This window comes from Ptychodera flava, unplaced genomic scaffold (genome assembly GCF_041260155.1).
Source record: "Ptychodera flava strain L36383 unplaced genomic scaffold, AS_Pfla_20210202 Scaffold_84__1_contigs__length_488627_pilon, whole genome shotgun sequence".
NCBI classification, from domain to species: Eukaryota; Metazoa; Hemichordata; class Enteropneusta; family Ptychoderidae; genus Ptychodera; species Ptychodera flava.
In genome coordinates, this window is record NW_027248406.1 from 318322 (window position 1) to 343603 (window position 25282).

Consider the following 25282-nt stretch of genomic DNA (forward strand, 5'->3'; position numbering starts at 1 on the left):
ATGTCAATGTCATTCATGAGCGCGATGTTTGCAAACATCCTTCCGCCATGGAGGTTATCTCGCTTCAACGCTAACTACACGATGACATCGGCCGGAATGTGGTACATCGTATTTTGCTTTACATTAAAATACCTTTGAACCTACGATTTACTACTGTCAAACCATAGCATAAAACGTTATTCATCCAACGATCAATGATTAAGTCCACATGTGTCCGGAGTTGCCGGTGTACATGCATAGAGAGAATGGGAAGCTGTGACATGGTTTTGCCCTCCGGAATGAAAAAGACAATAAAAATCCATGTATATCAACACATGCAGTCAAAAAACAACCTTCCTCCGACAGATAAATACCTTTGACGTTTAATGTCCAACCCTGAGACGTGTTAATCGTTATTTAGTCTCTCTTTTGGCCCTAAATTCCTGGTTACGTACATCCTCAGGGTGTTACGTACGTCAGCCATTTTGAACGAGACAAATTACCCAAGGTTCAGCGCGCAAAAGTGATGAACTCGTGACCTTTGCACGATCAAAACAAACGTGAATCGCGGGAATAGGAGTCGTGGTCTATGCATATGTGTCGAAATCTTGCGTTGGAGACCAAAATAAGCAATGCTGTCGACCAGGGCCACAATATTTTTATTCTTGGCCAGGCAGGGACCGGCAAAACGTGCCTCATTACGCAATTATGCCGACGTAAAGGGTCATTATGTGCAATGACCGCAACAACTGGTGTGGCGGCAAGTCTCCTACCAGGCGGACAGACGATCCACAGATTTTCAGGTGTCATGGACGGCCGTTTCACTGACCATGAATTGGCCAGGAAAATAATACATGAACCAGAAATGAAAGAAGTCAAAATGAATATTCTCAACACCGAACTTCTTGTTATAGATGAAGTTTCAATGCTATCGGCTAAGATCTTTCTTCGGGTAAGCATCATCGTTTGTACTCCATGTGATCATGGATGTAAAGACATCCATGATGTGATGATGTGGTTGGCTCCGAATATTTTGCTAGTAAAGCTTTAATTTGTTTACATTCTAGTTTTATGTGTCGTACATCCCACCTAAGAAAACACTTTGGGTGGGTGTGGGGGCCTTGGGGAAGTCTTTCATACAGCTGCTTTTGACGTGATAAACTTTCTACCCCCCCCCCCCATATTATGGTGTTTTTGTCATAATGATTTAATTTATTAATGGCCATAATTTTTTCTATTTGTTAGATTGAAGCAGTTTTCCGTATGGTAAGAAAATCCAGTCTCCCTTTCGGTGGAATGCAAGTCGTTTTAAGTGGTGACCTTTACCAGCTTAAACCAGTGCCAAATATTGCATACAATGATCCTGGCTGTATGTTTATCAAAGCCGAGCAATTCAAGAACTTAGTTCCACACTGTTTTTTCCTTTCTACAGTTCACAGGCAGACTGAGAGTGAGTTGATATTTGAAAGGTAAAATATTTCCATGTGCAGCGTGCATCAGCCTTCTGCACTTTTGGAGCTGAACGTTTCACCACTTTACCATGATGATTACCGGTAGGCATTATGAGAATACAGAAATTTTGCATTGACTGATCGTTTGTTCACCAATGTGCCCTCTCTAAGCCTATTTGACGCGATATGACCCATGAATATTCTCCCTGATACCAACAAATTTTCAGTTGAATAGGAAATTATACATTGTGACTCCCCGGGTGTGACTCAAATAAATTCACAAATTTTTCAATGGACTATAAAGTTTCCTGAAATGTCTTTTGTTAGAGGGCACACTGCTGTTCACTCTGATACTATTCCATATTACTGTTTATTTACTGTGGTTTGATGTAGTATGTTACATTATTAATAATTGGTACCTGTAATGGATTCCATCCTATATTTCCTATCATTTACAGATGATCTGATTGAAGCAATTAATCTTTGCTGTCGAGGTGAAATTAAAAACTCTGTAACAAATTTACTGAAGAGGCTTCAACGGCCCTTGCCTCCAGGCGAAACACCGGTGAAACTTTTTGCACTCAACTATGATGTGGATATTAGCAATGCCAATCACCTAATGGCAATGGAAGGTAAGAATGATCATGAGGTAAAACAGCTTGCACCACTGTTATGAGTCTGATAGGAAAAACATTAAACAGCATGGCCCTATCTGTTGATAATGTTTTGATAGATATATTGAAAACAATACTGGGTGTGTCATACTGGTATGGACTGTTCATTCAGATACGTGTAAGGATGTATGATCACAAAGCTGTCACCTGTCATCATAATTTTGAATTACCGTTAGTGATTTTTAAATTCAAGGATGCTTGCACATTCTCATCATACACCAGCACAAAATAAAAATTCGAACAGTAAAGATGCTTAATATAAAAGAAAGATGTTTTAATAAATTGAGTAATATATTTGTTGCCAATATTACATTAAACCCAAATCCCACAGTATTTACAGTTTCATTAGATGGATTATTTGAATCTTTGAGTGTTATCAATTTTTTTTTTCAAAATTTATAAATCATAGGTTTTGTCTTGTGCAAGTGAAGGGGAAGTTCATGCTATTTTTTTATATGTGCTAGAATTTTGGTCGCTTAATCTGTAAAAAGCCATTTTCACATTTTCGCCATTGCAACTTGCATTATTTTCCACAAAAAAGAATAAAGGTAGTGATGGCAGTTGCAGTTTAGGGATTCATCAACATAATGTATGATGAATCATGTGGAAAAAAGCACCAAGCTTGGCGTTTTTATAACGTGATGTAGCAGGGAACATCTGTTGATGGATATGGCTTTGTCTTTTCACTGACTTTCACTGCTGTGCGTATTTTCAGAACGTAAACAATAATTATGCAAATACGCATAGCCTTGTGTGAACTTGAATGACACTGCCTTACCCATCGAAAGATGGTCCCAACAATATCACCAGATGAAAGCGCCAAGCTCGGCACTTTGTGACCATAATCTGCAACTTCCTCCACTATTTTTATCCGTTTTTGTAAAAAATCAAGTGAGTTACAAATGGTGAAAATGGCTTTTCTGGATTAAGCGACTACAAATTTAAGTTAGCACTTATGTAAAAATAAGCCTTGATGAACTTCCTCTTTAAAGAAAAAAATGTATCAAAATTAACAGATTATATACTCTTGTTTTGGAAACTTTTCATAGCTCAACATTAACCCAGACAAATTTTGACCAATTTGCAGTTGGCTTGGGCTAACAGATATAGAAAGTCTGCTCATGTGTTTACAAATGACACAAGGAAAAACCCAACAAAAAAATGCTGAATGAATTCAAGAACTAAAATATAAACTACTAATGACTTCTCGATGACCAGTACAGAATGTATATACACACCATACAAAGGCAGTATCGAACATCAACATATACATGTAGAACTGCACAGTCTTTTGTTATGTTTTCTGTAAGTACATCCTAACGGTGGTGCATTCCTCACATAAAAGTTGAACGGTTTGGCTTTAGAGAGCCCTGCATTCGATTTTCTTCCTCGGGAGATGGATGTTTGGCCAAGGATAACCGCATTCACTGTTTTATTGTAGGTCATGTAATTGGGATTGGTGAGATTACCATTGTGTAGACCTCTTTGTTGGCAGAAGTGATTTTCCACTGGATCAGAATTGAACAATGCTGGAATGATGTAGCTCCCAGGATAAGCTTTTAAATGTTGTTCGCACACAGCCAGGAACCCAAGAATGATTGAGTCCAGATTATCTAAACATTCATTCGATGGCAACATTTTGGAGCTCTTTGCTTGTTGGCCATTCTTATCAGAGAGGACAGAGGTACGCCATTTGGAGAACCATTGGTGTGTATTCTTCAGGGCATATAACCGGTCATCTGATATTGAAGTTACTGGTCGCCGATCACGGAAAATTGCAATCAGTGTGCTAGTTTGCTTCAAGAGAGAAATGGTGCTGTCCAGATGAGTACCATTTGTCAAACCTGACTGATATGTCTCCATGAGGTGCAGCATGTCATCGTTTAACATGTCCTCTGCTAAGTGATTCCTCATTTTGTCAGCGTTAGTGGGGGCCAGGTGTGTGTCTGTAATCTTGTGATAGATCGGCCTGCTGTTTACATCACGGTCCCAGATGACAGCACTTTTCAGATGATCCCATAGGATTTCTTTCCCTTCATAGATGAGGGTGCGTGTGTGCAAATGCTTCACGTGCCCACTGCTTAAGATGCTGTTTCTCAGTTTCTTTACATCATGGGAGAAGTCCTGAACATGTACTATGTTTGTGGTTGGGTCCACTAAATTTGGGCTGGTGTATTTTGAGTCCAGTGGCAAACTGAGCGGAAAGTTAGATTTAATAAATTGTCTGTTCTCCTGTCCTCCATCTTGCATGATGAAATCAACGTGAAATGACCAGTCATTCAGCTATGAAATAATATCCCATATTATTATATGGAGTTCAGAAGCCTTAACTCCACACGTAGGGAAATGGCACACAGGGAAACGAAAGCCAGTATAGCCAATGAAAATAAACTGTATCACATCTGTGGCAAGTTTTCGAGTTATATGCCCATCTTTCAAAATCAGCAGATTGAAAGCTTCATCACCAAGGTCAATCCAACCAATTGATTTTGGCTGACCTCCACTCACTGATAACACCAGATCCTGCTGTATTTTTGCCTCATCATGAATAAGACCTCCAGCCCAGCCATGTTTTGGGATTTTAGCTTCCTTGGCTGTGTGGTACATCCACTGGAATACTCAATCATCAATGCCAGCTGATTGTGGAATCCAGTTCTTATAGCGTGCTTATTGTCTGCCTGAAGGAAGTATTAACATGTTACTGTCTTTTAAGTCATTGTAAGACTTCGGACTCCTTATCCACAAATTCAAACATAAACTAATGACTTCTTTCTTCCAACGCCTTTGATTGGGTGATTTGCATTGGACAGCATCATATTGGCTTTGTAGAAGTACTTTCATATCTTCTGGTGCATCTTTGAAAACTGAACTGAGTATGGAACTTATGTCTTTGTGAACTTGACCATCAAGGTTTAAGGTATCCTCTACATCAAGGATTTCTGCTGCTTCCACATCTTCCTGAGGAGTTGATTTTTTGTCTACCGGTATGTTGTTGTTTTTATATGGTCTGCATCGCACTTGACAAACATAGCATGTTTCTGTTAATGCACTCCATTGTACGACTTGGTTACAATCATGTGAACGTAAAGTCTTGCATGATGAATTTTCATCACCCTGTATGGAAATATGTTCTTCTTCACACTTGGAGGAATACTGCATTGAGTGTCCATTTGTTGTCAGTTTAGCAGGTAGTCCTGTACACACCTTCACTTTGTCTACCAGGGACAAGATCTCTGGAATTGTGTCTTTGCTTAGAGTGCACAGGCTTGAATCAATGTCGATGGCTCTCAAGTCCACATTTTTGCCCCTGATACTCAATTCCCAGTGGTCTCTGTAGATATCAATTTGTTTGAGAACTATATTTCCATTACTGATGATCTTTGAAGGAATGGCTAACTTGATGCAATCACTGCCACACCTGGGTAAGACAATTGCTGTGTCAGGTATATACTGTCTCATGTCATGTAGGGAAACACTTTCATCGTGATGTGAAGAGTCAGACTTCCATGTTATTCCTCTGTACAAATTGACTGTTTTCTTTGTAGCTTTGTCCCTTGTAGTAGATACAACAATGTTTGGAAATATCTTCTTGAGAGTTTTTCCAAGCGATTTTCTCATATTGGTGGTGCATGCTGTGGCTTCCTCAAATCTAGACCATAACTTATCTGCCCGTACAGATCCCATGGATGATTCTTTCATGGTTTCCTTCAACCTGAGAATGAGAAATAGTTTTTATAGTGAAATAACATCTGTAGATTCAAATACACTTTAGAGGAAATACTAATAATTGTTTGCATCAATACTCTACTCTTGTAGGTGAAATGAAGTTGTTTAGAGCTGATGATACAGGTGAAATCAAACTACTTTCAAAATGTACTGCGCCAAAGACTCTTCATTTAAAAGTGAGTGCACCTATCATCTTGATCACAAATTTGTCATCCAACCTTTACAATGGCCTACAAGGTCAAGTTATTGATCTTGATCCACACAAAGTAACAGTGCACTTTCCATCCAGTCAAAGAACTGTTTCCCTGAAGCGACATGATTTTAAAATATACTGTCCCCAGACTCAACAAGTGAAAGCATGCAGGAAGCAATTCCCCATCAAGTTGGCATTTTCAATGACTGTACACAGATCTCAAGGCTTAACTCTGGACAGAGTTGAAGTTGACTGTCGAAACATGACTCAGCCAGGTCAGATAGGAGTAGCTATTGGTAGAGCAAACACAAAACAAGGTCTCCGAGTACTCAACTTTAGCCCAGCTCTAGTGTCGAGTCAGCCTGCCTTCATAGGGGAGTTTTATGACAGTGAGCAGACACCAGCGGAAGAAGACTTGGCATGTTGCAGGAAGGAAATAATACAAGAAAACACAGATGTTGATGTACAAATAGTAGAGGTTGAAGAAGAAAATGAGCCACTCACAGACGAGCAGCTAGATGAAACTATGCATGATTTTGAAGAGCAATCATCAAATGACAAGGATGATGCAGCAAATGATAATCATGATGATGAAGACCAGTGTGAAGGTGATAAAGGTTCTGATGCTGGAGTCAAAGATGGAGGAAATTTGCCTGATGATGTACTACCAGATCATGCCTTTTTTCAGTGCCATACTTATCAACAGCCATTGACAAATGAACAAAATGTATTCAATGCTTTGTTGTCCTACCTGAGTGGTGAAAAGACAAGAGTTGAAGTCTTCTGTGCAACACTTTGGCACAAAATAAATCAGGCATATATTTTGTCAACGTCATCTGCCAAGACAACACTGAGTAACAAACACACTACTCAGCTGTACAGAGAAATTGCAAGTATTCTGCAAAGTGATCAGTACAAGCAAAGTGTTTGTTCGCTGTTCCAAGTTGCAAAGCCATCATCTCACCATTTTCGTACTGCCTTTTGCTTGGCCAAGCACGTCAGAGCTAAAGTGGTAGAGATGCATGCTACTAAGATAAAGGAGAAATCACAACAAGAGAAAACCCAGGAAGTGAAGACATTCAAAGGATCAGCTGCTGGACGGGGAAAGATTAGATATATAGGTGGATGGTGTGTGGCCACATTGAAATATCGGAAAAAACAGAATGTCATGAGAATACTGTACAATCGAAGATATGCAAGGAAGATAGCGAAATTGGATACAGAAGTAAAGTATTTGGAACATCTCACTGTGACTGAAGATAGCTTAAGAAACTCTACAGATCCAGAGACTCTGATTGAAACTAAAAGAAAACAGAACCTAAGAGGTGGTCTGACCAACATCAGTGATGACACCTTCCATTTCTTTGAAGATTTGGACTTAGCAGTGAGAAAGTTGGAAAATAAGAACAACATATCTGTTTATGGTCAGTATCTATACCAGCATGTATTTGAGAAGCTTATGCATGAAGACAGGCTATTCAAGCACTGGACATCTCTTTTCCGAAATATTTTGTGCAAAACTTCATATCTGTACTCAGAGGATAAATATGATGATGCCAGAGACATGGACAACTCACAAGCAAGAATTCAGGATGGAAATGATGCCAACGAGGATGAGCAGCCTAGCATAGACACTGATAGCATGGTGCAAGGAAAATGTGACAGTGATAGTGAAATTGATATTGATAGTGACAGTGATAATGATAGTGTTTTCCAATATCAACAGCTTGACACAGTAGTCAAAATTCTATATGATGAGGTAATTAAGAAATATACTTTTAATGTCAAGTGCTTCCTTTAGAAAGGAATATCTGCGAGACATGAAAACAACAAAGGAAGAAGCTCATAGGAAACAAATAAGAATGAGTAAACCAGAAAGATTGGGTGGTAAGAAATACTGTGTTACAGCCAACACTATAGTCATAATGTTTCATATGCATGAAGTTCTGTTCTTTACGATATTTAGTAATCAAATCTTATTACACAATCATGTCAACAAAATGCATTTGTTTTACAAGGTATTGTGTTCTACTTTCTACACCACTACCAGCACTACTACGGATCACTCCTCCATCCATTCAGAAAGCCAGTGTTTATTCTCAAGTTTGGTAAAAAAGTAAATTGACAAATTTATGTAATGTAATGATACTTTCACAGCTCTATGGGCAAAAAAAACAATTTATATAAATTCTTTAATATTCATGAACAAAATATATGAGCCTGAAAGTGAATGGATGAGTCGATCACTATCTGTATTTAAGTACATTGTTATTGCATGCAGTTGGCTAAAGATCATCACATATGACCACCACATGTTATCTTGTATAATTTCCATACATGCATTTTAAGTAGCATTTATTATTTGCATGAACAATGCAGATTTGGAAGTTGGCATAATTATTGAATATGTTACCTACAATATTAATTTACAACATTATATTTTGAAGCCAAGAGAGCATATTTTCATTAATTTATCCAGAAAAAGTACAGATAACTGTATTTCCCATGAAATATTTTTATTGGATAAAATCGAACTTTGTCTATCATTTAGTTTTCATGTCTTATAATTTATTAAGATAAAGCTGTATCACAGAAAAGGAAAATGTTGACTTCATTTGAGTTGCAGTCTGCAACTGTGTTATTATATATTAAAGCCCGGGGCGAAATGGACCGGGATCCGGATTAATGCCAAGTTTCGGTGGGCGTTTTGGGGCACGGCTCTGCATAATGAGTCTGTTGGTAACGGTTGCTATCGTTCGCATTATCTGCGTAATCTGTTTGCTCTCAACTCACGCTCTGACTATAAGCTTAGGTATAGCCTTCGCAATACGCGAAAGAAAAAAGAAAGAAGGAAAAAATATCAATTTCCTAAAAACAGGAGCGTGTTGAGTTGATGTACTGAAGTTTTTGCTGAGTTGATTCACTGAAGTTCTGGGGTCATCGTTCGAGAATGATTCTGCTACTGACCGCCATATCTACATACGGAATTGGCGCCGTACGTAGTACGCGTAGTGGAAATATCATCAAGAAAGTAATAAACATAAACATTAAAAATAATCCGAAGCTGGTAATTTTGTATGTTGAAATCACGAATTACCGATCTAAACATTGACTGAGAAACACGGTCAGGAAAATGGTAGGAAACAGGTGAACGACGCGACGTCATGACCGATCGCTAAAATAGAAAAATAAGTTCACTACATCACGGAAGGATCGAGATTTCCATGAATCTCACGTACCACGATATCTGTAAGCGATCGAGGTCGGCTGCTCGGTTGCTTTGTCCCCGGAAAACTCATCACGATCACGAGTTATGTTTATTTTCGGAGCAATGGGATGAACCGGGGACTGGGTTCATAGATATCTTCGTTATTGAAGAAATTGAAGTCCAACCTTTGTCGAAATCATACGATGTAGTGCCAACTCAATGAGCCGATCTCGGACACACGTATCAGTAGGCCTAAGCCTTTCAAAGAAGATCGGGTGATGACGCGTCGACGCTCACTTGCTCACCTTGAACTGACATTGACAAATACTGTTTTGATGTCTTTACAAGCTTTGTTTAATTCTCATAGCAGAAGTCCAAACGTTACTGGGGCAACCGGTATGTCAAAACCTTACCAACCCTCCGAACACGACATGTCATTGTGAGAACACGTGTACATGTACAAACCATACGGCCGTTTTCAGGGCTAGCATTTATATAAAAAGCGACAGTAGCTACCGGTACTTTCGGCCGTAGATTTGGGGGGGGGGGGAGGGCTGTTTAAAAAAGTGGCTCTCTTTGACTGACTGTAATTAAATTGATCATGGAGGCTACCGCCATGCTTTAATATTTAGTTGTTTTCGATGTCATTGTAAACTATGGACTCTGCCTGCAGTTCTGTAAAATACAGTGTACGCACTTTTCGCAAGGATACATCGTACCGATACTGACTCATCTCTTGCTAAGTCACGACCGAAAATGGCTCACTTTCGCGATGTCATTGCATCATAAACGCTTGTTAGTAAAATAGTTTATGACAACCACGACGTTTTCATCCTGTGTGCACGCCAATATACATGTAACTCTGAGCGTACACATGGTTTATTTACATCGCAATTATTCTCGTATGCACAGCAAATGTTTGACCAGTTTACACCTTTGCGCGTCACTGCATGATTGACAATTGTTTGAATCGCGGAACGACTGTTCTCTTGGGGCCATTTCCTTTGTTACGAAAGCGATTTTTCCCCCAATCGTCGTAATTTTAAATGGGCTTTGTGAAACTTTGCGGATACCAGTATGGCCTACGTGTTTATGAAACAGTCTATGTTTATGGTATGCTGGTAATGTTTGTTTGAGAATTGCTTCGGCTGATTTTCACGGAGCGGTCTACCTTGCTGTTTTCAGTTGTCACTCAAGCGCCTTTATGAATTTTCGATGAGTTAGGGGTCTTTTATACCCCGCACCGGGGTTTAAGAGTAGATATAGAGTGAAATGTCCAGTCTCTGCGGATGCTCCATGTCCTATTGGTAAGACCATAGAGCGCCTGTTGTATATGGACTTTAAATTGTTTATTTCTCCATGACTCTGTTTCTTTGTTAATACTAATATTTTGTATCCATTTGTCAGGAAAATATGTTATCGCATGAGCATGATTTGTTCACATTCTGTTATGTAAAATATTTAAATTATACTGATTTCGTGAGCAGGAATGTGGTTTTATACTAGAAAAAGAATTCCCTTTCAATAATTCAATTCAAATTCTCTTTCAGGAAACATGCAACCATCAGGATCTGCTGTCACGACACGAAGAAGTCAACCTAAAAGAAGGAGAGTAACAAAGTGGCCGTGTGGAAAGTGTTCAGATAGCTGCGTGACTGAAAGTGTGTGTTGTGATATGTGTGATAACTGGTTTCACTACAAGTGTGTAGGCGTCAAAGATGATGATGATGTGGAAAATGAAACTTGGTATTGCCCTGGATGTCTTTCTTCTTGAATTTGTAGTTCATGTTAGATTTCTCAAGTGAAATTTACAACAAATAATCTTTTGTCAAGTAATAAAATAATTATGTTGAACTTTACAATTTTTTTCCCATCAATTTTGTTAGTATTTTGTCAAGTAAAAGGTAGAATGTGTAAATGTGTTCTTGTAAAAGTTGACCTAGGAGGCAAAAGTGATTATCAAAAGACTGACACAGCATTATATTATGAAGTGTTATTGATTTATTTATTGTAAAGGGGTCAAATTGCTGTGAAAATGGACTGTCTGCATACATGTGCACAGTTATCTGTGAAACTTGAAAGCTGAATACTTTGGTCTTGTTTTCTAAAAATAAAATAACCCCCAGTATATCATATATTGATGACTCCATGAACAATGCAGTTTGCCCAGATTCGAGTTTAAAGTTAACTTCCATGACAGCATATTGTTTGTTTTAGTTATATTGTTGATGTCACTAAAACTTATTGAAACTTGTATGTGTTTAATATCCACTTTTTCATTTTAATGGTAAAATAGGCAATGTTATTACTGAATACAGTACTTTGCTGGTTAATTAAAAAGAAATGGAAAATAAAATACAAGTTTTACGAGTTATGTGGTAATTTTGTTTTTTGTTTTTTGTTTTTTTTTCAAATTCCAATTGAAAGTACAGTTCTCTCAGGAAGTTCTGGACACTCAGAACATACGCTTACCAAAAACAATTAAGGTATTGTAGCAACTGAACTAGTAATCAATGCAGTGTAAAGCATTCCCAAGCAGGGATAAATAATAGATCTGAGCCAACAAAATTATGATGAATATCAGTAACCAAATAGCCAATTTTGATTAACAAGAACAACCGGTGTCAAAGCCTGCCACTACTTTTATTTCAAGTGTTCTGTATGATTCAATTTGCAACACACCTTTTCTGAATTGATAGTGCACATGTTACTTTGGTGCAGTGAAAAAAAGGAATAAAACATGTTAATGTTGAGCTTATGTTCAATACGAGGGGGGAAAAAAGCTGATGATTTTACTGGGAATTAGTTTGAAATCTTTTGCGAAAACTTTTGCAATGAAGGGAGATTAGACTCACTTTGGCACTGTTCAGTCTGTTGAAACAAATTTGCAGTAAATTGCAGGCATTGGTCATGGATAAAAAAACAGACGAAATGAGTGAATAATGTAAGTGTGTTATGAAAAAGTTTCTAAAATACTTACCAACAAACAATGGTAAACTTTCCCATGACTTGAGTTCGTGCAAAACGCAAAGCTGGACGATGTGTACACCAATACTTGAAGCCCGTTTGATAGTGGATTTAAATTTAGCGGTTGCGGGGTCACGGGTTCATGTGGAATGCAAATGAACCCGCAAAGAATGTAGTTATCAAAATGGCTGCCCTACGTAACAGCCTGATGAACGGGGCTACCAGAGAGTTTTCGGCCGATATCGAGACTAAATGCTAGTTTGCATTCTTGAAACTTGAGCGTTAAAGACAAGAGGTATTTCGATATCGGTGTAGACCTTTTATTTGACTGTAAACCCCGTATTTTATTGTATGTTCATTCCGGAGGGCAAAACCGTGTCACACCTTCCCATTCTCTCTATGCATGTACACCGGCAACTCCGGACACCTGTGGGTCTAGACTGTACAACATAGGATTTAAATAAGCTTCGCCATTATGACCTGGCCTTTGACCTCGGGTCAAATGATGCATTTATGCTTGACCTGGGGAGTCAATCTTTTGCTCAGTTTATGAAGTCAGTTTTGCTGCCGTTGCTATTATGTAAAGTGATGAAAGTTTCAATATTTTGCAATTGACCTGGATGTAGATACATATTTTGTCTTCATTTCATGTAAGTTTGAATGTAAAACTTTAAAAGATAGGCAGCCGAACTGACCTCTCACAATTCTGCTTTATCTACCTCGAATCAGCCTTTTGTTTGATGTGTTAAACGTAGGCCGAGAAATCCGAGAGAGTGTACATGTTTCCCTATTTATATTGTCTGCACCTAGATCCATCACTTTGAAACTTTAATTGTGAAGAAACGTAAATTTTTAACATTTGATAGAGCATGGACATCCCTGGATTGACATAGACCTCGTACCTCCATGGTTAGAGAAAGGTGGTCAGAGGTAGGTAGTTTCACTGAGATTGAACAAGTATAGTGTGGACGTAGTACCTCTATTTTTGTATACATATGGATCCAAACATTGATTTGATCTAAGTTTACAGTAATGAAAAAAAGGTAAACGTTATAGAATAAATTACTGAAATTTTGATAGGTATAGCTGTTGCAAAACTCCCACATTGGTTTATTTTATCATCAATGGAAATGAAAACTACAACCGTGCAGACAGTATAATATGGAAACATGTACATCAAGCAGAAGAGTTAACATAAACTGAGCTTACCTTAGTGTATGTTGATCAAAATACACATAGCCATGAGGTTAACTGTAACATTGACTTTATTCAAATATCATTTCGGAACTGTAAAGAAAATCAATAAAAATTGTTATTAATTTTAAATTCCAATAAGGCAGTAACAAAACACACAAATTCATTTTTAAGAAAACACCAATACCAGTATTAGCAAGCCTCTTGACAGAATCCTACACCACATGAGCCAGCCCACAAGTGATACAATTCTTGCAGATACTAAGGTCTATTCCTCCCCCAAAAATGCCCTTCGCCTTCGTTCATCCCGTTCCTCCCACAATTCCCATTTTCGCCCCCTCCCATCCTCCATGCATCGCGTATAAAAATTGTCAAAATTGATCCAAAAATTGTTTGCCTCTTTAATTGTTCTTGTACCAATTCTACGAAACAGGTCCTTGGAATGGGCATATGCTCTCTGGAACAAAATCAAACAAGGTAAGTAAGATGATGAACATGAAATTTTGTTTAATGTTTCTCAATTTTTCATTGCAGGCTTATCAACAGTTAGCTGTGGAAACGCAGCTAACTGTTGGTGGGGTAGCGGGCATCGCTATGCGGGTCAAAGGTCAACAATATCCGTGGCGGGGTCGACCTTTGACCCGCATAGCTATGCCCGCTACCCCACCAACAGATAGCTGCGTTTCCACAGCTAATCCACAGTAGACCAGTATACACTGTTTGAACATGTAACATTGAGTCGACCCTGTTAAAGAGCAGCTGTAATACAACTAGAATGACTGTAGCCTCTGAAGGAACTTCATATTTTGTTGAGTATATAATTATAACATCAACAAATGTTTGGTTCTTGTTGAGGTTTTCAGTCACATGCATCGGGAGAGTGGTTCAACTAAATCCATGTCCTGGCGTAACTTGGATATACTCATCAGCTGATATTATTTATCAGAAGTAATGTTATCCAACTGTATTCAGAGATGTATGTTATCAATATATTAAGCATTATTTACAAGTACAAATAAGTGAACATTAGTATATTTTTGATGAAAAATGCCTTGCAACTTTCAGTTAGTATTTTGGTTTGATACAAGTATAATAAATTATCTTGAGAGAACTTTTAATTCCAACTTAGTAGTCACATTTTCATACAACACCTAATGTCCATTTTCAGTGTTTGACACTTGTATGCAAATATAAATGTGTTAAATGTTGTGATTTAGTTAAAAACGATAATAAAATTGAAGACAAAGAAATTGTTTCTACCATTATTAGTGTTTTCTTGAGTGTACACTCAAGGTTCACATCTTCAACAGGAAAGTATGCTTTCCATAACAGTGTGTTCAGGTCCTTTATTGGCAGCCCTCTATTTGTCTGGCTTCTCAGGAGCTATATGATTTTAGGCGATATATAAAAAAAACATAAGAAATAAATAAGATTATGAACACGAAATTGTGCTTATGTTTTGTAATTTTTCTGATACAAATCTTATTAGACTATGTTTCTGTCCTGCAACACTACCATTTGTCCAAGAAATATTTCTCAGAATTTTGATATGTAGGTCCCTTGGGTGATTTTTGTTCAAATTGAATTGTAGTTTTGAGACTATCTTTGTTTTTGATAAAAATCCCTGAAGTGTCAGTTTTCTATATCTAGTAACTATTTGTTTTTTTGCCTTTTCTGGCCATTAATCACCTATATGACCCATCAAATCAGAATAATTTGTGAGACAAAAAAGAACAGTTTGAAACTAATGCTGTTATGTTATTTATACAATATGTAGTAACATTTGTTGCAGACAACTATTCTTTCATGGGCATGTCTGTGTATATACTGTGTATGTATGTGAGGTTTGTAATTATGGGCTATCCAGAAGCAGTTCTTTTATCACAAAAATTGTTGTCAAAAGGACCTTTACACACGCAATCTTACATTTTGCTATGTATATCTATCCTACCACCCAAGTTTTTAGAAATTACAGTGCCATTGTTACTAATTTTTTATGATATAAATTAGAAAAAGAATAACATGCCGCAGGAATATAGTTCATGAATATGTATTGCTGTGTTCAAATTTGTGTGCTGTGTATGTAAGAGTGTGTTTTATACTAATATTTACTGTACACACCTTGGCCCTTACATCACCCCGGAAATCAGTGAATTTCTTCAAGGCATACAGTGAATTTCTTCAAGGCATATGATATCATTTTCTGCAAATTAGATGAGCTTGCCTCAGCCAATTCAGCAGTTAGAAGGCTTTTTATCTTGTCCTATTTTCAAAAATAAAAATGCATACTTAATTAATAATATATATATAAATATAATTGAAAATTCAATGGTAAGTAGATAGTAATACTGCATGTGGATGTTTAGACATTTGTATCGGGAAATGCATATTTTGACATTTGCATAATGCACCACTCACCATAAATTCTGTTGGCAGGTTATCATAATATAGATAGTGGTTCCTCGTAAACAATGACTTAAGAAAGCATAAATATTCAGGCTGTAAAATAAAAGAAAAAGAAAAAGATTTTTCAGTATTTTCTATTTATCTATTTGTAGTGATAAGAGTTATTCAATTTATAATTAGTATTTTAAATATATCACCTTGCATTTGGCCCGTTCAACTTTCCATTCCATTTGGCCCTTTTTCTTCAAGCTTGTCTATTCTCTTTTTAATACTTCTGAGTTCTTTTAGTACCTCTTTCAACATATTGTTGTTCTCTCTTGTCAGTGTTGCTACAAAATAAAAAATTAGATTACACTTTTTTAGTTGGTGTTAATCCAACCTGATATCCAGTAAAACAAAGGTAATGAGAATTTACAGTTTAAATTTTCGTTGAACATTAATCTTTTTTAGACAATATATTACAGTGCTCTAAAAGCCTGAGATACTATATTTCAGTAGCCCCTACTTCCTAAAAAGGGACACTCTAAAACTGACTTTCAATAATTACATGCATAGTCTAACAATGTTGTTTTAATGTAATTTCTACAGTTGAAAGGGGTCTCTTTCTCTGTAGAAAGCATTATATTTATCAGTTACTAACCTGTGTCGACATCACTTCTTTCAGTAACCATAGTGTCATGATGATCCATGTTACTCCGAGATTCTTGAGAATCCTAACAATAAAAAATGCAGTCATAACGACCACCTGTTGAGTCCATTAAAAAACAAAGGATGCGTGCAGCCTATACACGAGGGCGCGATTTGCAACACAAATCCTATTGTCTATATATTAATCACACGAAACACTGCACTGTGCTTTGTAATAATTAACTGTATGTGGATAGAGGGACTGTGATGCATTGTATCTAGTCTATATGACTCCAGTTTATCTAATAAGAAAGGTGGTGAAAGGCTTAAATGTTTCCTGGAAAACGGTTCAGCTTGGACTTGTATGAGAGGTCTTCGACGTGAAGGTGCCATTATGACCCTTCGCTTGTGACCGATGACCTACATGCAAATTTCATTCATAAAAAGAAACCAAAACAAAGTCAAGAAGTAGTATGTACATGTAGTACTCGGACGTCGTACGATTAGATTAGTAACTCTTGTGGAAATTATTGTGAAACCGGAAAATATTTCAACCTTATGGCTATGGAGCATCGTTCGGTCGACATTCCGAGATCAAAATAACACAAATTATTATACATTAAAAGTATACTCACGTAAAAGAGATCATCGTTACTTAATTCGTCGGGGTCTGTTGAGGCCATAGTGAATCAGATTGTTTATCTGTAATGTATATGACAAGATGTGATATAAACAACGACGATAATATTGTCGATAAACTACAGATTCATATGTATGACCGGCGATACGTTTGCGCGTGACTTGACCCAAGCGTTTGACAGTGGGTGCAGATGACTGGCTCGCGCTTCCCGTGTGTATACATATGTTTCATCGAGCACCTTTCCATTTATAACTTGTATTAATAAACTATATATTATATACGACGACACTGTTTTGGTATTGGTATCCCAATATATTTATCATTTGAAATGGTAAATATCTTAAATGGAAAATACAAAATGCATTTTGTTCAAAAATGACAATACTCAATGCGCGCGACTGTATTATCGTTTGTAAAACACTTCGAGGGGTATGTATGTACACCAAATAATATTGTTTGAATATTTTGTATGTTAATCTTAACCGCATTCATATGGTAGTTTAAATAAATATCATATTTATAATGCAATTGTGGAGTGACTCACCTTGTGAAAAAAAAACTCTGGAGCGAGCGATGCGTAACATGCGATGAGTGGGAAAACTGATGATGAGCGGTATCGTGATTACGTCACCAAAGAGAATGTCGTCTGCTGTATTTTCATTAGTCAATACCATCTGTATGTAATAAACGCTGATTGGTTAATACTTGAAGCAGACGAAATGGCGGAAAGTGAAGGTACGGAGCGCGTTTTCAGATGCGAGTATTGTAAATTCAGAACATTCAGAGAATCGAATATTCAACGCCATCGACAAAGCAAGAGACACAAAACATTAAGCCGTCTATGCGAGTGGATTGTCACTTCAGATGACACGGCGACCTCAACGCCCATTTGTGCTGAAACTTTCGAAGTTGACAGTTACGAAGATTACGACATTTCTGATGTATGTATTCCAGAAAACATTGGGGTTAATGATGAAGAAGATAATACTAACTTTGATCAGTGTGATGAAAATATCTGGTATCCGTTTCCCAGTAAGATCTTCTTTCTTTTGTACACACTATGCCATTCAGGACCTCGGCCAATGGTAAGCTGATGTTTTGTATATACTATATTAACAGCATGTGTATTCTTCATGTAGAGTATTAATGTGTGTGTGTGTTCAGTTTTAACTTAAAATAGTGTTATTGTGCTGAGACTCGAAAAAAAATCAGCAGTTGTGTTCCAGACAATACCCTGTCTAATATCATTTAGTTCATGCACCTAAGATGTAAAAGTGACACCTGTTGATTTAACTATAAAATACCAGTTTTTGTCAACTTCTTTTTGTGATAAAGTTCATGAACTTTCTGAATTCTGATACACAATATTTTCCAGGGTACTGTTATTGATTTTTGTTTACAAATTAATACAATGAAAGTCCATGCTACTTTTAATTTTTTAAATAAAAAAATAAAAAAAAGCCCATCTGTGAGAAAAAAACAAACATAATACTCAGTGATTTACGAAATAATAAAAGATTCATCACATATTATTATCATTATTATTGATTGTTGTTGTTGTTGTTGTTGTTGTCAAGTTTAAGCAGATTTCAAGCTTATATAGGGTTTGGTTAGATAGATTGTTTTTACTATTAGTTTAAATTTTATGACCCAATCCTTTTCAACGTGAGTGAGTTTGTTGATTCAGTTTGTTAAGGCAATAAGTGAATCAACTATATTCATAGATCCAATAAAAATCTACCACCAGTATTTTTTGTCGGGTGAAATTTTAACAAAATTTTACGGAAGTTGTTATCATTCTTTATTCTTGTAATCATCTTTTCAGTCTCGTGAAACCAAGAAGTTTATATGGTTCATATTAGAAGAACTGAACGTTCCAGATATACCATCGATAGAATCTGTCTCTCAGTTTTCAGTTCCAGGGTTCGAAGATTTAATTGGAAAGGTAATTTGAACATTGCCATTACAAAAGACAAACATACTTATCATTAGTAAAAACAGTAGCTATCAGTTCTAAAGGTATTGTCACTGCATTGTGAACTGAGGGGACTATGTGGTTTGTGAGATGGCTGACCAGGTTCTTATGTGTATATAAGCTAGCAAAACTTTGAAAATCAGTTGGACTAAAGTTAGGTTCTCAATTATCCAGGTCATTGACTGTATTATTTTTTTTAATAAATTATAATACTCTTTCTCTACAGGGGACGGCATCTGATGAAACACCCTTTACATACATCAAACCATCAGCTCTCATCAAGCTACTTCTGGGGAACCCAAAAATCGCATCATGTATAAACAGGTGAACATTAGACACTTTTTTCTAATGTTGGCCAGTTTTTGGACTGGATCTTTCATTAATTTTTCATTTATTACTTTCGTTGATCCTGCTTGAATATCTAACATACTGTGACCATTAAATCTGTTCACTGGTGTTACTTATTCAGTTTAGATTTGAGTAAATGTTGTACTCTTTTTTGTACTGGTATAAGGAATGTAAGGGTAGGCATGAGTTGCTTTAGACAGGAACGAAATTAACAAAAGTTACAACTTTGCTCACAGATTTCCTACATACAAGGACACACTGCATCATCAATGTGAAGGAAAAAAGTGGCAGTCAGAATTCCCTGCGTCACATGTTAAGGGATATTTTGCTGGAGATCCAGTCTTGCTATCAAACAGAGAGACTGGCATCATCAAGTCATTTATGAAGAAGGTAACATACAAATAAGATGATACCAAAAGAAGCACCTACATATGTTGGCAGCTATCTTGGTCATTATTCAAAACATGCATACTGCAAAACCTTTTTTCCAATTTTTTTGCCAATATTAATAATCCACTGTTAATGTCAAGTTTATTCACAGGAAACAGCTGCCTGGCAATTTGAGTTCCTTTGTATCATCTTATTTGCTTCACTCATCACAACCTCAACTGATACACACTGTGGAGACACATATGTATGACTGGACAATATATTGTTCTTTATTATCTACTGTTAATTATTGTAACCACTTCTGTCTCAATACTTTTATGGGAACAATTCTCGATAAAAGTTGTCACAGAAGATCAGTGTTGGAATTCTGACAAAGCAGTCTTAGTTGTGAGCAACTTGACAGCAATTAAAATCACTGCCTGAAACTAACAATGGCAAATGTGGTGCTTTTTATCAACAGGTAGTAAACTCAATGGCTGGGAGTACCTTAAAGTTACATGCTGTTGTACATAAAACTGTTCTATACAACGATCCTCTACTGAGACCATTTTCAGATATTTTGAATGAAAGGTATGAAGTTACAACGTTATCAATCACTTTTACATTGTTATATGAGATTATATACAATCTAGTATTTTGCGAAAACATGATTCTTGGTTCAAATTTCCAACAAGAAAATGGTATACAGAAAACTGCATACTTAAAGGTATACAGTCACCCACAATTTACATATGTCCATATATGGTCAAAAGGGGTATGTCTATGTCTTTTAGTGACCATATGGTGGTGCACTTTTTTTTGCATGGTCACCCTGTGAAAATCTGTGATTGGCTAGATCTCCACTCTCCATGGTGACAGTGGCTAAATTTGCACTGGTGACTGTATACCTTTAAAGGGCATACTTCTTGATGTTAGTCTATTGTTCTAGTAACTTGGTGTCCTAATTTCATAACCATCAACCTTGAAAGCTTTTTTGTTTTCCACTGAAATTCTAGCTTTTTGTTTACTTTAATCAGGAATTTAGGGATTTGCCTCTTAAATAAATCATAATGACTACTAAGATTGAGTTCGTTATGAATGTCACACACACACACAAACACATGTATATATATATATATATATATATATATATATATATATATATATATATATATATATATATATATATATATATATATATATATATATATATATATATATATACACGAAGTATGCGGTTTGACTGGTCCGATACAAAGTGTTTAATACAAAAGACAGAGTGGAATATTTCATGGTTGCTGAAGAAATTGTTTCACAAATTCATCTCTACAACGTTGTTTCGTGAACCACTGGACTAACTTGTCAGGAGTCTCCTGAAGAGTGAGTCCAGTGGCTCACAAAACAACATTGTCTAGATAAATTTTTGAAAAAATTTCTCCAGCAACCCAGATGTGTGTGTGTGTGTGTGTGTGTGTGTGTGTGTGTGTGTGTGTGTGTATATATATATATATATATATATATATATATATATATATATATATATACAATGTGCCCTCCCGGTTATAACGATAATGGCTTTATGGCAACCTCTGAACTTGGGCACAGAGAGTACGGTTACACATTGTTGAGGATTGAAAATATGGACTCACAAGAGTGCTCTAACGGCAATACGTACCATAAGCAAAGCATAGTGCCAACAGTGAACGCCCCTTATATTACGCAAGAGGCTGTCCAACAATCTCAGAGTGCTCTAACTACTATTAAAGCAGTGAGCGAAATACACAAAATGTATACAATGTGCCCTCCCGGTTATCACCATAATGGCTTTATGGCAACCTCTGAACTTGGGCACAGAGAATACGGTTACACATTGTTGAGGATTGAAAATATGGAATATATATATATATATATATATATATATATATATATATATATATATATATATATATATATATATATATATATATATATATATATATATATATATATATATATATATATGTACCTTTCCTAATGTTATGAAATATTTTTTTCTTCAGGTCCTTGGTTCCCATGAGAGACTCAACAATGGTAGTTGATGTTGATGATATAGTGGGTATCTCACATCCACATGATTACCAAATCAGCCATGTTCTAAAGCTAGTGAATGGTGATGTATATCTGGAGGACATTACACAAGATGTAAGATTACAGCCCTAATAGCTGTATTTTTAGCACTGTTTTCATGATTTTCCTTTCAGAGTAAAGCCACATTAGCAGTATTTTTCGAATATTTTCATGATTCTTCTTTGAAACAAAAACTATATGTTTTTTTATAAACTACTATGCAAACAGTCATGCAAACTTCGAATAAATAATGACTTGAGCCTATGTATAAAGACAGACACAGTTGACATATCTCTCTAGACTGTTATACTATCATGTCCCAGTGGCATGTTTTCTGCTTTGTAATATTGACTGATGACTGACTTCATTTTTCCAGGAGGAATTGCTCTTCAGTCCGAACACAAGTCGCATCCCAGAAGTTTACCTGCCAATAAATATTTATGCAGATGATACAAGTGGTAACAAGAGTAAACAATGGAACAGTTATCATGTCCTCTCGATGCAGCTCGCAGGTCTACCAACATCAGAAAAGGACAAACTTAAAAATGTTCACTTTGTATCAACATCAAACATAGTAAAACCGAATGAGTTATTCCAGCCAATCGTTGATGATATAAAATCTATCAGAGATGGGATATGCACTCTTGATGCATGTACGGGCAAAGAAGCCATATTCAAACCACGCATTGCGATTGGTATCTTTGATAGTGTCATGGGATCAAAACTATCCAATCATCTTGGCGCAACTGCAAATCACCCATGTAGGATATGTGATGTAAGTATACTAAATCAACACAAATGCACACTGCACTGTGTTGGGACACATTTTATAATAGCAACCCTGAGTACGTGCCAAATATCATGATCATTGACCTTTGGTACTTTTCACACAATCCACCTTGTATATAACCATCTCTGTTTGTCAAAGCACATACAATTACACATTCCATTATCATTTGAATGATCATTTGCAGGTATTATCATCAAACCTTTCTTAATGTGTAACTGCATGTTTTTTGCCACACAGATTGACAAGTCTTCATTGTCGCATGTTGGAACCCCAAGAACAAAGGCTACCGTAAAAGAAATCATCAAAGAATTAGAAGCTACTGAAATGGAGAGCGACCGAAAGCGAATTCGTAGAGAAAGTGGAATCAAAGAGGGAGATAACTGTTTACTTGACATTGAGGACTTCAGTCCCTATAGGTAAGTAAGAACAATCATTTACTTACCTTTTATAATAGAACTGGGAGCATAATGTTCATTTTGTTTCAGGAGCTAGTTGGACATAAAAATTAAACGCAGCATAAATATACAAAGAATGTTTCATCTGCAGTAAATCATTTGGGAAAAACATGATCAATGTGCCTTCTATGCCTATTTGATTTGCCATGACTCATGAATACCCTCTGTAGTGCTATAAAATTTTCAGTTGAATAGCTAATAATGCATTGTGGATCAAGAAAATTTCACAAATTTTTTAATTGACTCTAAAGTTTCCTGAAATTTCTTTTTGTTAGAGAGCACACAGAACGTCACATTCACAAAATACATTATTTCACCAAAATTATTTCTAGTGACACGCCACAAGACAGATTGCATGCTGTCCTTATAAATCCCAACAAGAACCTTCTCAGTGAAATCATGGCCATCATGGATGAAAATGACAAAGCAATCCTCGGGCTGTCAATGGAGGAATTTGATTGGACGTCATTTGAAAGAAGGTTGACCTCGAAGTCTATGGCCCATTATGGTAGTTTCATTGGTAGGCACTACAAGCTTTGGGTATGTCAAATATAATACGGTATATTTTTAGGTTTGTCATCATGGAAGGTCACTTTGTTTTTTTTCAAAAGTAATTGTGGATATGCCATGTGAATAGATCTGGAGCAGTACTATAAAAAGAAAACTGGTGAATTGTAAATATTACATAAAGTAATACCAATATGAAATAGACTGACTTATGTACCACTTTGCTGGTTCAATAGTGTTGAACACTATTTCCAATTGCAATTTATTTTCACTGTTTTTGCTTGACCCTATATCCTTCCAAACAAAATCCAAATGGACCTTCTGATTTCCTATACTTTACATGTAGTAAGTGAAATTAAAATCTCAGTGAAACATTAAAATTTTGTTTTTGGCAAAAATAAAGTTCAGTAGTCATAAACTAGTCCTCATTTTAGGAAACTATAGGTTATTAAAGAAAATTGAATTAAGGTCTTGACTAGAATTTATTTATCAAAATAACAATGGTTGTTACACATGTGGAGAGAATATTGCATCACAGAATATTGGTATTATAGCATGCTGTGGGGAGTAGGACAAGAAACTGCAGGTGATATATGGAACAAAAAAAATTACTGAAAACATTGCCAAAAATTAATGCTTATGTTATTTTAGATATAACAAAAATGCTTACCAATTAACTGTCATTTAGTAAAGTCAATACATTCTTATTCAAAAATACAGGTACAAGTGGCACCTTTCCACCTTGCACGCTGCAATTCCATCCCTATTGGGTATATACAAGCATACTGTCTTTTATCAGAGGTAAGCTCATGTAATGTACATATACCTTATTTAGAGTTGCTGAGACGAATCAAAGTGTACAAGTTATTTACCACACATCTCTCTCTGCTTCTGGTGACACAACAAAGAACATACCAGTGGTACAACACACCGCTCAATTTCTGAGTTCATCTCAAATAGTCATCTTATTGAGTCAAAGGTTGTTGGAAATGACTGAAAAAAAATATAAGAGTAGAAGGATTATACTCGCATAGAAAAGTACAACACAACTTTCTTTACAAACTGTAACCATTTCTCCATCATATAGATAGCTCACCTTGTATACAGACCAGGTCCATATTTAAGTGAAGAATTGGAGCACCTCAAACTGATAATTCAACAATTCATATCAAAGCTGACAGAAATTGGAAGTGCACTAATAAGGTATAAAAATTTTGGTGTCCATACGATAAGGTTTTTGAGTGTCAAAATGAGAAATGTGCTTTGTTAAAACCTTTCATTATTTTACACAGTGTAAGATATCACCACACCTGTCTATGATATGCAATACTGTCTCTGCACAATTATATTTTTGGCACTCTTAAATACCTGATATAACATAATATAGGATTTACGTTTATATCAAAAGGTCTACAAACATCTTGTTCTATCAAAATTCATCAAATAGAAAAGTGTTCTCATATTTCACATGTAATCCAGTTTTGGATATCATTAAGTTAAGTGAAATCCCTTTCCTGTCGGATTCATATGTGACCAGCCTGACGTTTTCATTTGATTTTCTCATTTGAAGTATTTGACTGATTTAGTTCCATATTTAGTCCCATTTAATGTGCTTTCACTGTCTTGACCACTAGAGATTTCCTAAAATCGTCCATAACAAGGGTGAG

The 25282-nt window shown here is 36.3% G+C and overlaps 3 protein-coding genes across 3 annotated transcripts; 2 read left to right on the plus strand and 1 right to left on the minus strand.

Moving 5' to 3' along the window:
* Positions 1 to 289: 289 nt before the first annotated feature.
* On the plus strand, positions 290 to 11291 carry LOC139129006 (uncharacterized). Its single transcript, XM_070694683.1, has 5 exons — positions 290 to 931; positions 1225 to 1429; positions 1889 to 2062; positions 5921 to 6006; positions 10782 to 11291. Exons 1-5 carry the CDS (start codon positions 569 to 571, stop codon positions 10845 to 10847), a joined length of 894 nt encoding a protein of 297 aa, XP_070550784.1. The 5' UTR covers positions 290 to 568; the 3' UTR covers positions 10848 to 11291.
* LOC139129004 (uncharacterized) lies at positions 2356 to 12337 on the minus strand. Its single transcript, XM_070694680.1, has 2 exons — positions 12212 to 12337; positions 2356 to 5816 (listed from the first exon to the last, which is right to left on the minus strand). The coding sequence occupies exons 1-2, from the start codon at positions 12235 to 12237 to the stop codon at positions 4772 to 4774; spliced, it is 1071 nt and encodes a 356-aa protein (XP_070550781.1). The 5' UTR covers positions 12238 to 12337; the 3' UTR covers positions 2356 to 4771.
* Positions 12338 to 17784: 5447 nt separating this feature from the next.
* On the plus strand, positions 17785 to 24885 carry LOC139129011 (uncharacterized). The gene is made up of 11 exons (XM_070694687.1): positions 17785 to 18150; positions 18891 to 19010; positions 19267 to 19364; positions 19625 to 19778; positions 20239 to 20348; positions 21797 to 21938; positions 22240 to 22638; positions 22891 to 23069; positions 23441 to 23648; positions 24336 to 24416; positions 24703 to 24885. Exons 1-11 carry the CDS (start codon positions 17785 to 17787, stop codon positions 24883 to 24885), a joined length of 2040 nt encoding a protein of 679 aa, XP_070550788.1.
* The last annotated feature ends 397 nt before the right edge of the window (positions 24886 to 25282 follow it).

Coding starts and splice junctions, on each gene's coding strand:
- LOC139129006 (XM_070694683.1), top strand. CDS start 569: ATGCATATGTGTCGAAATCTTGCGTTGGAGACCAAAATAAGCAATGCT. Junction 932..1,224: donor CGGCTAAGATCTTTCTTCGG/GTAAGCATCATC, acceptor TCTATTTGTTAG/ATTGAAGCAGTTTTCCGTAT. Junction 1,430..1,888: donor AGTTCACAGGCAGACTGAGA/GTGAGTTGATAT, acceptor TATCATTTACAG/ATGATCTGATTGAAGCAATT.
- LOC139129004 (XM_070694680.1), bottom strand. CDS start 12,237: ATGGGAAAGTTTACCATTGTTTGTTG. Junction 5,817..12,211: donor AAGTTTACCATTGTTTGTTG/GTAAGTATTTTA, acceptor TCTCATTCTCAG/GTTGAAGGAAACCATGAAAG.
- LOC139129011 (XM_070694687.1), top strand. CDS start 17,785: ATGGCGGAAAGTGAAGGTACGGAGCGCGTTTTCAGATGCGAGTATTGT. Junction 21,939..22,239: donor TGGAGGACATTACACAAGAT/GTAAGATTACAG, acceptor TCATTTTTCCAG/GAGGAATTGCTCTTCAGTCC. Junction 22,639..22,890: donor ACCCATGTAGGATATGTGAT/GTAAGTATACTA, acceptor TTTGCCACACAG/ATTGACAAGTCTTCATTGTC.